At 37.4% G+C, this 12,328-nt stretch overlaps 1 protein-coding gene across 4 annotated transcripts in view; it reads right to left on the bottom strand.

Moving 5' to 3' along the window:
* The window catches only part of AP2B1 (adaptor related protein complex 2 subunit beta 1), a 134,207-nt gene that overhangs the window by 57,916 nt on the left and 63,963 nt on the right, over window positions 1-12,328 (bottom strand). For all 4 annotated transcript variants that reach the window (XM_049636588.1, XM_049636589.1, XM_049636586.1 and 1 more), the window contains exon 13: window positions 11,806-12,065. In XM_049636588.1, the coding sequence (XP_049492545.1) occupies window positions 11,806-12,065 (260 nt within the window). The remainder of the gene's footprint in view (window positions 1-11,805; window positions 12,066-12,328) is intronic.

Raw genomic sequence — 12,328 nt, forward strand, 5'->3', positions numbered from 1 at the left:
GGATACAGGAGTCCTGATGCATAGGGGCACTTGTACCCCAATGTTTATAGCAGCACTCTCAACAATAGCCAAATTATGGAAAGAGCCTAAATGTCCATCAACTGATGAATGGATAAAGAAATTGTGGTTTATATACACAATGGAATACTACGTGGCAATGAGAAAGAATGAAATATGGCCTTTTGTAGCAACGTGGATGGAACTGGAGAGTGTGATGCTAAGTGAAATAAGCCATACAGAGAAAGACAGATACCATATGGTTTCACTCTTATGTGGATCCTGAGAAACTTAACAGAAACCCATGGGGGAGGGGAAGGAAAAAAAAAAAAAAAAGAGGTTAGAGTGGGAGAGAGCCAAAGCATAAGAGACTGTTAAAAACTGAGAACAAACTGAGGGTTGATGGGGGGTGGGAGGGAGGGGAGGGTGGGCGATGGGTATTGAGGAGGGCACCTTTTGGGATGAGCACTGGGTGTTGTATGGAAACCAATTTGACAATAAATTTCATATATTAAAATAAATAAATAAATAAATAAAACATTAAAAAAATTGAAAAAAAAAAACCAAAATATAGCTGCTAAAATGAAACTAAATGTATACTACAGAACCTCATCAGTCAATTTTAATTGAGCACCTACTCTAAGATGTAGCACCGTAATAAGAACACCAGGGTTTTCCCATTTTTTTTTAGGTTTGCTTATTTGAAAGAGAGAGCACGAGCAGGGTAGGGGCAGAGAAAGAGGCAGACTGAGAGTTCCAAGCAGGCTCGGTGCTGCCAGCGCACAGAGCTCAATGTGGGGATTGAACCCATGAACTATACGATTATGATGTGGGCCGAAATCAAGAGTCAGACACTCAACCGACTGAGTCACCCAGGCGCCCTCCAGGGCAGTATGTTTAAAAAAGGAAAATATATATTTCCTGCCCACAAATAACTTACACTCAAACAACAACAAAAAGCAGCATTTACAAAATGACTGAAAAGCACACTTACTGTGTAACAGGTAAAACCGAGTACCGTAGGAGTGCCTGCATACTGACAGGATAGAGAGACAAAACCAGGTGCAGCTGATTCTAAAAGCTTCTGAGAATGATGTTATGACTAGCTTTTGAAAAACAGAACAGTTATGGGGAACTACTAGAGAGAGACCTTCCCAAAAGGAAGGAATGGTTAGTGCAAAAGCACAGAAATGAGCAATCTGACAACAGAGGTGGTGAAAAAATTGTACTGGCAGGACAAGAGATTGGGATTAAGATTTTGGGAAAGAGAAAATGAGGGAGATAAAACTTTGGAAACTAGCCTGGGAAGTTAATTTTTTGTGATAGGCAATACAGAATCACTTTGATTTGTTGAACAAAGAACTAAAAATATTATAGAAACACTAACAGCTGTATGGAAAATGGACCGAAGATGGGAGAATGAGCATGGGGATCAGCAAAGAGTAATCTAAACTGCTACAGCCACCACGCACGAAAATAAAAAGTGGCGAGCGCCGAGACTAGGTGATGTTGGGTCAACTGGATAGCTGTGTGAGGAAAAAATGAGCCTTGACTCCTATTATCTCACAAAATAAAAATTAAAGAGACATAGCAAACATAAATGTGAAGCGCAAAACCGAGGAGAGGACCTTGATGGCCTTGAAGTGGACAAATGTTTCTACAGAAAACATTAAGTATAAAAAGGAAAAAAAAAAGTGATGACCTGGACTTCATTAAAATTGAGAGCATCTTTTCTTCAAACAACACCATTTACAAAAAACGAGTCTTTGTCTCACAGACTACAGAAAGATGTTTGCAATACATATATCTGACAAAAGACATGTATTCAAATCACATAAAAGATTCCTACAAGTCATTCAATCATTACATAAAGAATTCCTACAAAGAGAACTCATTAAAAAATAAGATCAGGCATGTCACAAAAGAGGATCTACTACCTAAAGTAGAGGGTCCTCTACCAAAAGCGGATCATGTCTATAAACATGAAGAGGGACTTAAGCCATCTCTACTCAACAGGAAAATGCAAATGAAAACTAAAACAAGGCCTTGCCACACATCTGCCAGAATGGCAAAAATTAAAATAACTGACAATCCCAAGTGCTTCTGAGGATGTGGATCACCCAGAACTCTTATACACTGCTAGAAGGAGCGTATTTCCTGATCACTCAGGAAAACTGGCAGTATCTTGTATAGCCACTGGGTCATCTTCTATGACCCAGCAATTCCATTCCTAGGTGTATATACAGGAGAAGTAAGTACATAAGTCTATCAAGACATACATAAGAATGTTCATAGCAGCGTTATCCATAAGAGCCCCAATATACATACAACTGACTTATATCATGTTCAAGAATAAGCAAGGGCTCCAGGGTGGCTCAGTCAGTTAAGCATCCGACTCTTGATTTCGGCTCATGTCATGATCTCATGGTTCATGAGTTCGAGTCCTGTGTCGGACTCCACGCTGACACCACAGAGCCTGCTTGGGATGCTCTCTCTGCCCTGTTCTGTCTCTCGCTCTCAAAGTAAATAAACCTAAAAAAAAAAAAGAAGCAAAACTGTCGTGATATAAGTTAAAACAATGGTTATCTCTGGAGTGGGTATTAATGGCAAAGGGGCATGAGAAATCTTCTAAGATGCTGGAAATATCTGATCAGGGTGGTGGTTATGATTGTATACAAATGTAAAAACGTGTTGAGCTACACACTAAAGGTTAGCACAGCATTAAAATTACTATAAATGAGGGGTGCCCGGGTGGCTCAGTCGGTAAAGTGCCCAACTTCAGCTCAGGTCATGATCTCATGGTTCATGAGTTCGAACCCGCATCAGGCTCTGTGTTGACGGCTCAGAGCCTGGAAACTGTTTTGGATTCTGTGTCTCCCTCTCTGCCCCTCCCCCAATTGCATGCTCTCTTTCTCAAAATAAACATTGAAAAAAAATTTTTTTAAGATTACTATAAATGATTTATCTATTTAAAAAGTGGGGAAAATCCCAGGAAGAAAATTCTAGGCTGAGATGGTTTCACTGTGAATTCTTCCAAACATTTAAGGGAACAATAAAGTCAATCCTATATAAATTTTAAAAGACAATAGAGAATTACAATTAAGAAAGTCTGAAAGTAGTTCAGACTGCTTATTCAATATTAATTGTACTTTGTGAGGCTTGATAATTTATTGTCATTAAAAAAAAATCCTTATCTATTAGAGCTACCAGTAATGTACTTATGGGTGAAATGATAGGAGGTCTGGAATTTGACTTAAAATACTCCAGCTCCCTCAAAAAATAAAAAATTGTGGGGGTAATGCATGAAACAAGATTGGCAATATAGTGGTAACTGTGGAGGCTGAGGGACAAGGAGACATGAGTTTGCTATACCACCCTACCTTGCATGTTTTCTAAGATTTACATAATACAAAGGAAAAAAAAAACACTGTAAAAATTCCTTTAACAATATTTTCTTGAACATACAAGAAAGAAGAATGAATAATCAAATTTGGAGAATAAACAAAAACTAAGAAGCAAAAAACTAGTGATGCTCCTCATTACAGAGAAATCTGAAGGGATGATGGGAAATATAAATGTGGTTCCATTGTTAAGTTTCAAGTAAGAAAAATAAGTCAAGAAGTCTAACAGATAGCTTAGGAGAAGAGACTGTAAGAGAGTACCACGGGGTGTGGTGTAAAGAGCAGATGGTCTAGATTAAGAAGACGAAGATCAAGTATTGGCTCCAATAATTACCAGCTGTGTGATCTTGGGCAAGTGACAACTTCTCTGAGACAAACTTTCCTCATCAATAAAATGATAACAATTGTCATCAAAACACAAGGATCTATTTTAGGGAGGATGAAATGAAAACATGGTGTAAACCGTAAAGCCTTGTAATAGATCAGCGGTACCTATGTTTAGATCAGTTTCCTAAAGGAATAAAGAGAAGCACAAACAGAGAAGGTTCAGAATGAGTCTTGCAACACCATCAAGATTAATAATCCGAGAAAAGAATGAACACAGAATGGCAAAGATAAAATACAGAAAACCAATCTAAGAAAGATGACTTAGGAGCAAAAAGTGTCAAGGAAACCAAGATAAAAAGTATCTAGACTGGGGGAAGAGAGGCAAAAATAGCCAAAAATTAATAAGGAAGTCAAAAAGGGAAGCGATTTCATATACACCTGCCAAGAAATATATGAAATCTCTATAAAATATATTTCTGAACATGAAATTCTATCATCTTATGACATGTGCCATTTAAGAAGTGTTCTGTCATATTATCAGTACCTCTAAATAGAAGGCAGAATAGGTAACAACGCACAAAAATTCCTTCCATGAGAAGGTAAAGTGCATTAGATGAAAAGAAGTAAATACTCCTATGGTTTCTACAAGAAAATGGTAAATCATTATGCATTCTAAATGACAAACACAAGAAAATAAACGTGAAAATGTTTCCCATCATGAACTCCTGGGAAATAACTGCTTAACTGTCATCAAAGCAATATTTTTTAAGGTGAGATTTTTCTAAATTAGACTACTATTTACCATCTCACATCTCTCCCACAGCCCTGAGAAGCCAAGTTTAATAAGCAATACCCAACTCAAAAGCACTTTTCCCTTTCCCAAGTGATTTTAAAAGATTTAGTTTAGTAACCATTTTTAGATCTCTAGAAGAGGCAGGATAAGGTTTTACAGTGTAGCTGTATTTCATGTCAGAGGCATATCACTTCTTAACTGCATGATGCAGAAGAGAGCTAGGTAATGTCAGTACTATTATGGATATGCCATTTGCAGCAATATATCATCCCTATTTAAAAAAATGTTTTTAATGTTTATTTATTTTTGAAAGAGAGAGAGACAGGTGAAGTGTGAGCGAGGGAGGGGCAGAGAGAGGGAGAAATGGGACTTGAAGCAGGCTCCAGGCCCTGAGCTGTCAGCACAGAGCCCGATGCAGGGCTCAAACTCAAGAACTGTGAGATCATGACCTGAGCCAAAGTCAGACGCTAAACCAACTAAGCCACCCAGGCGCCCTATATCATCCTTATTTATTTCAAAAGGGATTTTTATGCATTTGTGTTTCCTTAAAAAAAAACAATACAAGCACAAATGGACAAAAAAAAATTACCTAAAAAGCAACCACATAAGGAATTGTGAAGGTAACAAATTAAAGACTATCAATCAGATAAAGACCTTATGTAAGAGATTGTGTTCCTTTTTATGGTTTAAATATTGGTTCTTGTGTTCTAGGAAGGGTTGTTTTTATTTCTTGATTTGTTTCACTTTCCCCATCCAAGGGTCAAAAGTTATCAGGAGAGGGGCCCCTGGGTGGCTCAGTCGGTTAAGCGTCCGACTTTGGCTCAGGTCATGATCTCACAGTTCATGAGTTCATGAGTTAGAGCCCCGCATCAGGTTCTGTGCTGACAGCTCAGAGCTGGAGACTGCTTCGGATTCTGTGTCTCCTTCTCTCTCTGCTCCTCCCCTGCTCATGCGGTCTCTCTCCTTCAAAAATAAATAAAAACATTAAAAAAAATTTTTTTTAAGTTATCAGGAGACAGGTAATTTAAATGGCATATAAATATGGTTACAGAGGCAAGTTAAAAACAAAATCCCTATTTATTACCCAAACTTAAAGAACAGACTAGGAGACGGATGAGATGGATGAACTTAAAAGTCAAATGATCACATCTAGAGAAGGTTAAATATATTTGCCTACAGGCAAAACACCCTACTGTTACAAGGCCTAATCCTTAGGAAGCTACAGCTCCTCTGGGTGAAAATCATAGCACCTGCCCTAAAACCAAAGAGTCAGACTAATGAATATTAATTAAAGATTTGCTTGGATGTTGACCTTTCCTTTTTGTTTATCTGTGCGCACAGTCTGTTTAAACAGAGCTGAAAATGTTGACTACGCTAATTTGTAAAACAATAAATCCTACACTCTGGCTACTCTGAACCACTTAAACAACAATATGTATTAGAAAATGGTACAAGACACACATTAATCACTTTAGTCAATCTGGGATCAAACTTAGGTTTAAGGTTTATTATGATTAAGGAAGGAAAGAGATTCTGAAAAAATTCCAAGATATCCATTCTAAGAGTTTATTAAATTTATTAAATTAAAATTAAAATTTTGAGATCAATAAAAAGCAAGAAAGAGTTCCATGCTACCAGAGAAGCTGTTCATAATAGAATTCCCTTGATATTATGATCAATTTGGCAAAAAAGAGTACAGGTAACTGAAAAACTGTCTACACTGAATCTAGGCTATTATTATTCTTTTAATTCAAGTGTAATTAACATACAGTGTTGTATTAGTTTTAGGTGTACAATATAATGATTCAACAATTCTATACATTAATCCATTGCTCATCAAGTATATTTTTATGTTGCCCATCCCCCTACCCACCACCCCTCTGGCAATCACATTATTCTCTATATTTAAGAGTCTGTTCTGGGCACCTGAGTGGCTCAGTTGGTTAAGAATCGGACTTTGGCTCAGCTCATGGTCTCATGGTTTGTGGGTTCGAGCCCCGTGTTGGGCTCTGTGCTGACAACCCAGAGCCTGGAGCCTGCTTCAGATTCTGTGTCTCCCTCTCTCTCTGCCTCTCCCCTGCTCATGCTCTCTTTCTCAGTCTCCCAAAAATAAATAAATCTTAAAAAAAAAAAAAAAAAAGAGTCTGTTCCTTGTTTCTTTTTGGTTTGTTCATTTGTTTGGCTCCTTAAATTCCATATATGAGTGAAATCATTGGTATTTGTCTTTCTCTGAGTGATTTATTTTACTTAGCATTATACCTTCTAGGTCCATCCATATTGTTGCAAATTGCAAGATTTCATTCTTTTTTATGGCTGAATATTATTCCATAGTGTATATATACCACATCTTCTTTATCCATTCATCTATAGATGGACACTTAGGTTGCTTCCATATCATGGCTATTGTAAATAATGCTGCAATAAACATAGGGGTGCATGTGTCTTTTCGAATTACTGTTTTCGTTTTCTTTGGGTAAATACCCAACAGGGAATTAATGGATCATATGGTAATTCTATTAACTTTCTGGGGAGCCTCCACACTGTTTTCCACAGTGGCTGCACCAGTGTGCATCCCCACCAACAATGCACAAGATTTCCTTTTTCTCCACATCCTACCAACACTTGTTATTTCTTACATTTTTGATTTTAGCCATTCTGAAGGTATATAGTAATATCTCATTGTAGTTTTATTATTTTTTTAATATTATTTTGAGAGACAGAGAGACAGAGAGACAGAGAGACAGAGAGACAGAGAGACAGAGAGAGAGAGAGAGAGAGAGAGAGAGAGAGAGAATCCCAAGTAGGCTCCATGCTGTTAGCATGGAGTTCAATGTGGAGCTCAATCTCACAAACTGTGAGATAACGACCTGAGCCGAAATCAAGAGCTGAAGTTTGACTGAGCCACCCGGGTGCCCCTCTCACTGTGGTTTTAATTCACATTTCTCTAATTAGTGAAGTTGAGCATCTTTTCATGTGTTTGTTGGCCATCTTTTCTTTGTAGAAATGTCTATTTAAGTCCTGTGTCCATTTTTAAATTGGATTGTGTTTTTTGCTGTTGAGTTGTGTAAGTTCTTTATATACTTTGGATATTAACCCCTTATTGGATATATCATTTGCAAATATCTTCTCGCATTTAGTAGGTTCCCTTTTTGTTTTGTTGATGGTTTCCTTTGCTGTCCAGAAGACTTTTATTTTGGTGTAGTCCCCATGGTTTAATTTTGCTTTTGTTTCCCTCACCTGAGGAGACAGATCTAGAAAAATGTTTCCTTCGGTCACAGAAATTACTGCCTATGTTTTCTTCCAGGAATTTTATGGTTTCAGGTCTCATATTTAGGTCTTTAATCCATTTTGGGTTTATTTTTGTATAAGAAAGAGGTCATTTCATTCTTTTACATGTAGCTATACAGTTTTCCAACACAAAACCATGGGTTTATTCCTGGACCATCTAATCAGTTCCATTGATCTATGTGCCTATTTTTGCGCCAGTGCCACACTATCTAATTACTACAGCTGTGTAGTATATTTGGAAATATACCTCCAACTTTGTTCTTATTTTTCAAGACTGCTTTGGCTATTCAGGGTCTTTGGTGGTTCCATACATATTTTAGGATTGTTTGTTCTAGTTCTGTGAAAAATGCAGTTGGTATTCTGACATTGGGATTACATTAAATCTGTAGATTGCTTTGGGTGGTATGGACATTTTAATAATATGGGTTCTTCCAATCCAAAAGCATGGAATATCTTCCCATGTTTTTGCTGTCCTTAATTTCTTTCATCAGCATTTTATAGTTTCCAGAGTACAGGTATTTCACCTCCTTGGTTAAGTTTATGCCTAGGTATATTATGGTTTGGTACAATTGTAAATGATATTGTCTTAATTTAACTTTCTGCCACTTACTTATTAGTGTATAGAAACAAAACAGATTTCTATATATTAATTTTATATCCTACAATTTTACTGAGTCCATTTATTCTACTAGTTTTTTGGTGGAGTCTTTAGTGTTTTCTATATATAGCATGTCAGTTGCAAACACTCAAAGTTTTACTTCTTCCTAACTTGGATGCCTTTCATTTCTTTTTCTTGTCTGACTGCTGTACCCAGGAAAGTGGAGAGAATGGATATCCTTGTCTTGTTCCTAATCTTAGAGGAAAAGCTTTGTTTTTCACCACTGAGTATGATGTTAGCCACAGGTTTTTCATATACGGCCTTTATGTTGAAGTATGTTCCCTCTAAACCTACTTTGTTGAGAGTTTTTTATCAGGAATGGATATTGTATCTTGTCAAATGCTTCTTCTGTATTTACTGAGGTGATCATATGGTTTTTATCCTTTTTCTTGTTAATGTGATGCATTATGTTAATTCATTTGTATTCAGTATTCACAAATACTGAACTATCCTTGCATCCCTGGAAAAATTCCCGCTTGATCAAGATGAATCATTTTTTAATGTATTGTTGGATTCAGTTTGTTAGTAGGTTGTTGAGGATGTCTGCATCTATGTTCATCAGAGATACTGGCCTGTAGTTTTCTTTTTTTGTAGTGTCTTCTTCTGGTTTTGGTATCAGGGTAATGCTGGCCTTATAGAACGAATTTGGAAACTTTCCTTTTTCTTCTATTTTTTGGAATAGTTTAAGAAGAGTAAGTATTAACTATTTGGCAGAATTCACCTGTGAATCCATCTGGTTCTGAATTTCTGTTTGTTGGGAATTTTTTGATTACTGTTTCAATTTCATTGCTAGTAAGGGGTCTGTTTAAATTTTTTATTTCTTCCTCATTCAGTTTTGGAAGGTTACAGGTTTCTAGGAACTAATACATTTCTTCTAGATTGTCTAATTTGTTGGCATATAATTTTTCATACTATTCTCTTCTAATGCTTTTTATTTCTGTGGTGTCAGTTATTTCTCCTTCATTCCTGATTTGAGTCCTTTCTCTTCCTTTTCTTGATGAGTCTGACTGAAGGTTTATCGATTTTATTGATCTTTTCAAACAACCATCTCCTAGTTTCCTGGATCGATTCTTTTTTGGTTGTTGTTTTTTTTTTTAAGTCTCTATTTCTTTTTGCTCTATCTTTACTATTTCCTTCCTTCTACCAGCTTTGTGCTTTTTTTTTTTTCCTAGCTCCTTTAGGTGTAAGGTTAAGTAGAGATTTTACTTGCTTCCTGAGTTAAGTCTCAGGAAGGTATTGCTATAATTTTCCCTCTTAGAACAGCACTGCTGCATCCAACTCTGTCTAAATGCTCTAATCAAAACAACACAGGGTGGGGGCGCCTGGGTGGCGCAGTCGGTTAAGCGTCCGACTTCAGCCAGGTCACGATCTCGCGGTCCGTGAGTTCGAGCCCCGCGTCAGGCTCTGGGCTGATGGCTTGGAGCCTGGAGCCTGTTTCCGATTCTGTGTCTCCCTCTCTCTCTGCCCCTCCCCCGTTCATGCTCTGTCTCTCTCTGTCCCAAAAATAAATAAAAAACGTTGAAAAAAAAAATTAAAAAAAAAAAAAAAACAACACAGGGTGACTGAAAGGACAAAAAAAGCAAGAGCCACCTATATGCTGCCCATAAGGGACTCACTTCAGACCTAAAGATGTGCAGCCTGAAAATGGAAGCAAAAATAAAGATGGGGTAGCCATACTTACAATGGACAAAATAGACATTAAAACAAAGATCATGACAAGAGACAAAAATGGGCACTGCCTAATGATAAAGGAAACTATCCAACAAGAGGATATTACAATTGTAAATATTTATGCACCCAATATGGCAGCACCTAAATACATAAAGCAACTATTAACACACATTAAGGAAGAAACTGATAGTAGTTCAATAACAGCAAGGAACAACACCCTGCTTACATCAGTGGATACATCATCCAGGTAGAAAATCAATCAGGAGCTTTGAATGACACATAGGACCGAATGCTTTTTTTTTTTTAGTATATGAAATTTATTGTCAAACTGGTTTCCATACAACACCCAGACCTCATCCCAAAAGATGCCCTCATCAATACCCATTACCTCCCCTCCCCTCCCTCCCACCCCCCATCAACCCTCAGTTTGTTCTCAGTTTTTAAGAGTCTCTTATGCTTTGGCTCTCTCCCACTCTAACCTCTTTTTTAGACTGAATGCTTTTTAACAGATATATGCAGAACATTCCATTCAGAATATACCAAAACAGCAGAATACACATTTTTGTCAAGTGTTCTCCAGAATATATCACGTTAGGCCTAAATTCAAAAAAACTGAAATCATATGCATCTTTTCTGACCACAAGGTATAAAACTAGAAATCAATCACAAGAAAAAAAGCTGGAAAAGAACATAAATACATGGAGGCTAAATAACATGCTCCTAAACAATGAATGGGTTAACCAAGTAATCAAAAAGGAAATCAAAAACAAGGTGACAAATGAAAATGAAAACACAGTTGTTTTCATTTTGCATACCAAAATCTTGGGGATGCAGCAAAAGCTGTTCTAACAGGGAAGATTATAGCTGTATAGGCCTACCCCAAGAAGCAAGAAAAATCCCAAACCTAACCTTATACCTTAAGGAGCCAGAAAAAGAACAGAGCCCAAAGCCAGTAGAAGGAAGGAATCTAGGCTGCTCTTATAAAACAATCCTGTAAATATTATTTCACTAATAGCTTTATAGCACAAAAGCAGTATCTGCTAACTTTATCCATAAGCTTCTACCAAAGTTACACTAAAGCAATAAGATAGCTAAAGGTACGTATAGTCTTTTTTTCCAAATTTTCAGCCTTGAAAAGATTTCTAGCCTCATCTGGGGACATAAACAGCTTTCAAATTTATCAGTTTAGAAGGTCTTCACCAATGGGGCCCCTGGGTGGCTCAGTTGGTTAAGAGCCCACCTCTTGATTTGGGCTCAGGTCATATCTCGCAGCTTTTCGTGAGTTTGGACCCCACATTGGACTCTCTGCTGACAGTGTGGAACCTGCTTGAGATTCTCTCTCTTTCTCCCTCTGTCTCTACCCTCTCCCACTCATGCTTATGTCTCCCACTCATGTCTCTCTCTCAAAATAAATAAACTAAAAAGTTAAAAAAAAAAAAGGTCTTCATCATTTTCTAAAGCTGTTATCTTATCTACTTCCCAAATTAGAACACAGAAGAGCCCTTCACCTATTATGTATGTGGTCACTGGTATTCAGATGGAGACCCCAGGGCATTATAGTAAGTTTGCAAAATGCATACCAAGTTCTTTTCTAGGCTATAACAACAGGAGGAAGACCAACTCTGTCTAAAAGAGTTACTTCTCACTCAAAACCTAGTTCACCTGCTTACCTCCCATGATGTATTGGCAAGTGTTTGCGATGGATTCCATGACTTCCTTCCACAAAAGCATTGGGAGGCTTATGGTATACCGAGGCCAAAGATCCAATGTGGCATATTAGCTCATCCAGCAGAGTTGGCTCAATAAGATCTGTCTCCTCAGAGATCAGTGGCTTCTCAGACAAGACTACCTCTTTGGCTGTGACAGGGTCCGTTGAGAGAAGGCGCCAATAAATATAGCCCCGGTCTCGAAGGTCAGGATTATCAGAATCCTAATGAAAGGCAAGGGCAAGAAGGTTTAAATGGAAGTTTTCTCCATACAGAAACCCAACCTGTTAGATTTATATTAAGGCAATGCTGTAGTGATTTATAAAGTTGGCTGTTAAGATATTTAAACTCAACACAGTTTTAATACCGTCATAATTCTGTAATCTCTAATGTTCCAAAGAATTTAAATATAAATCGAGATGGGTTAGTTCTAAGACTAAAATTCAAGGGAAGATGGGAAATGGAAAATAAAAGTTTAATCTGATAG

This window comes from Panthera uncia, chromosome E1, assembly GCF_023721935.1.
Source record: "Panthera uncia isolate 11264 chromosome E1, Puncia_PCG_1.0, whole genome shotgun sequence".
Classification (NCBI taxonomy): Eukaryota; Metazoa; Chordata; class Mammalia; order Carnivora; family Felidae; genus Panthera; species Panthera uncia.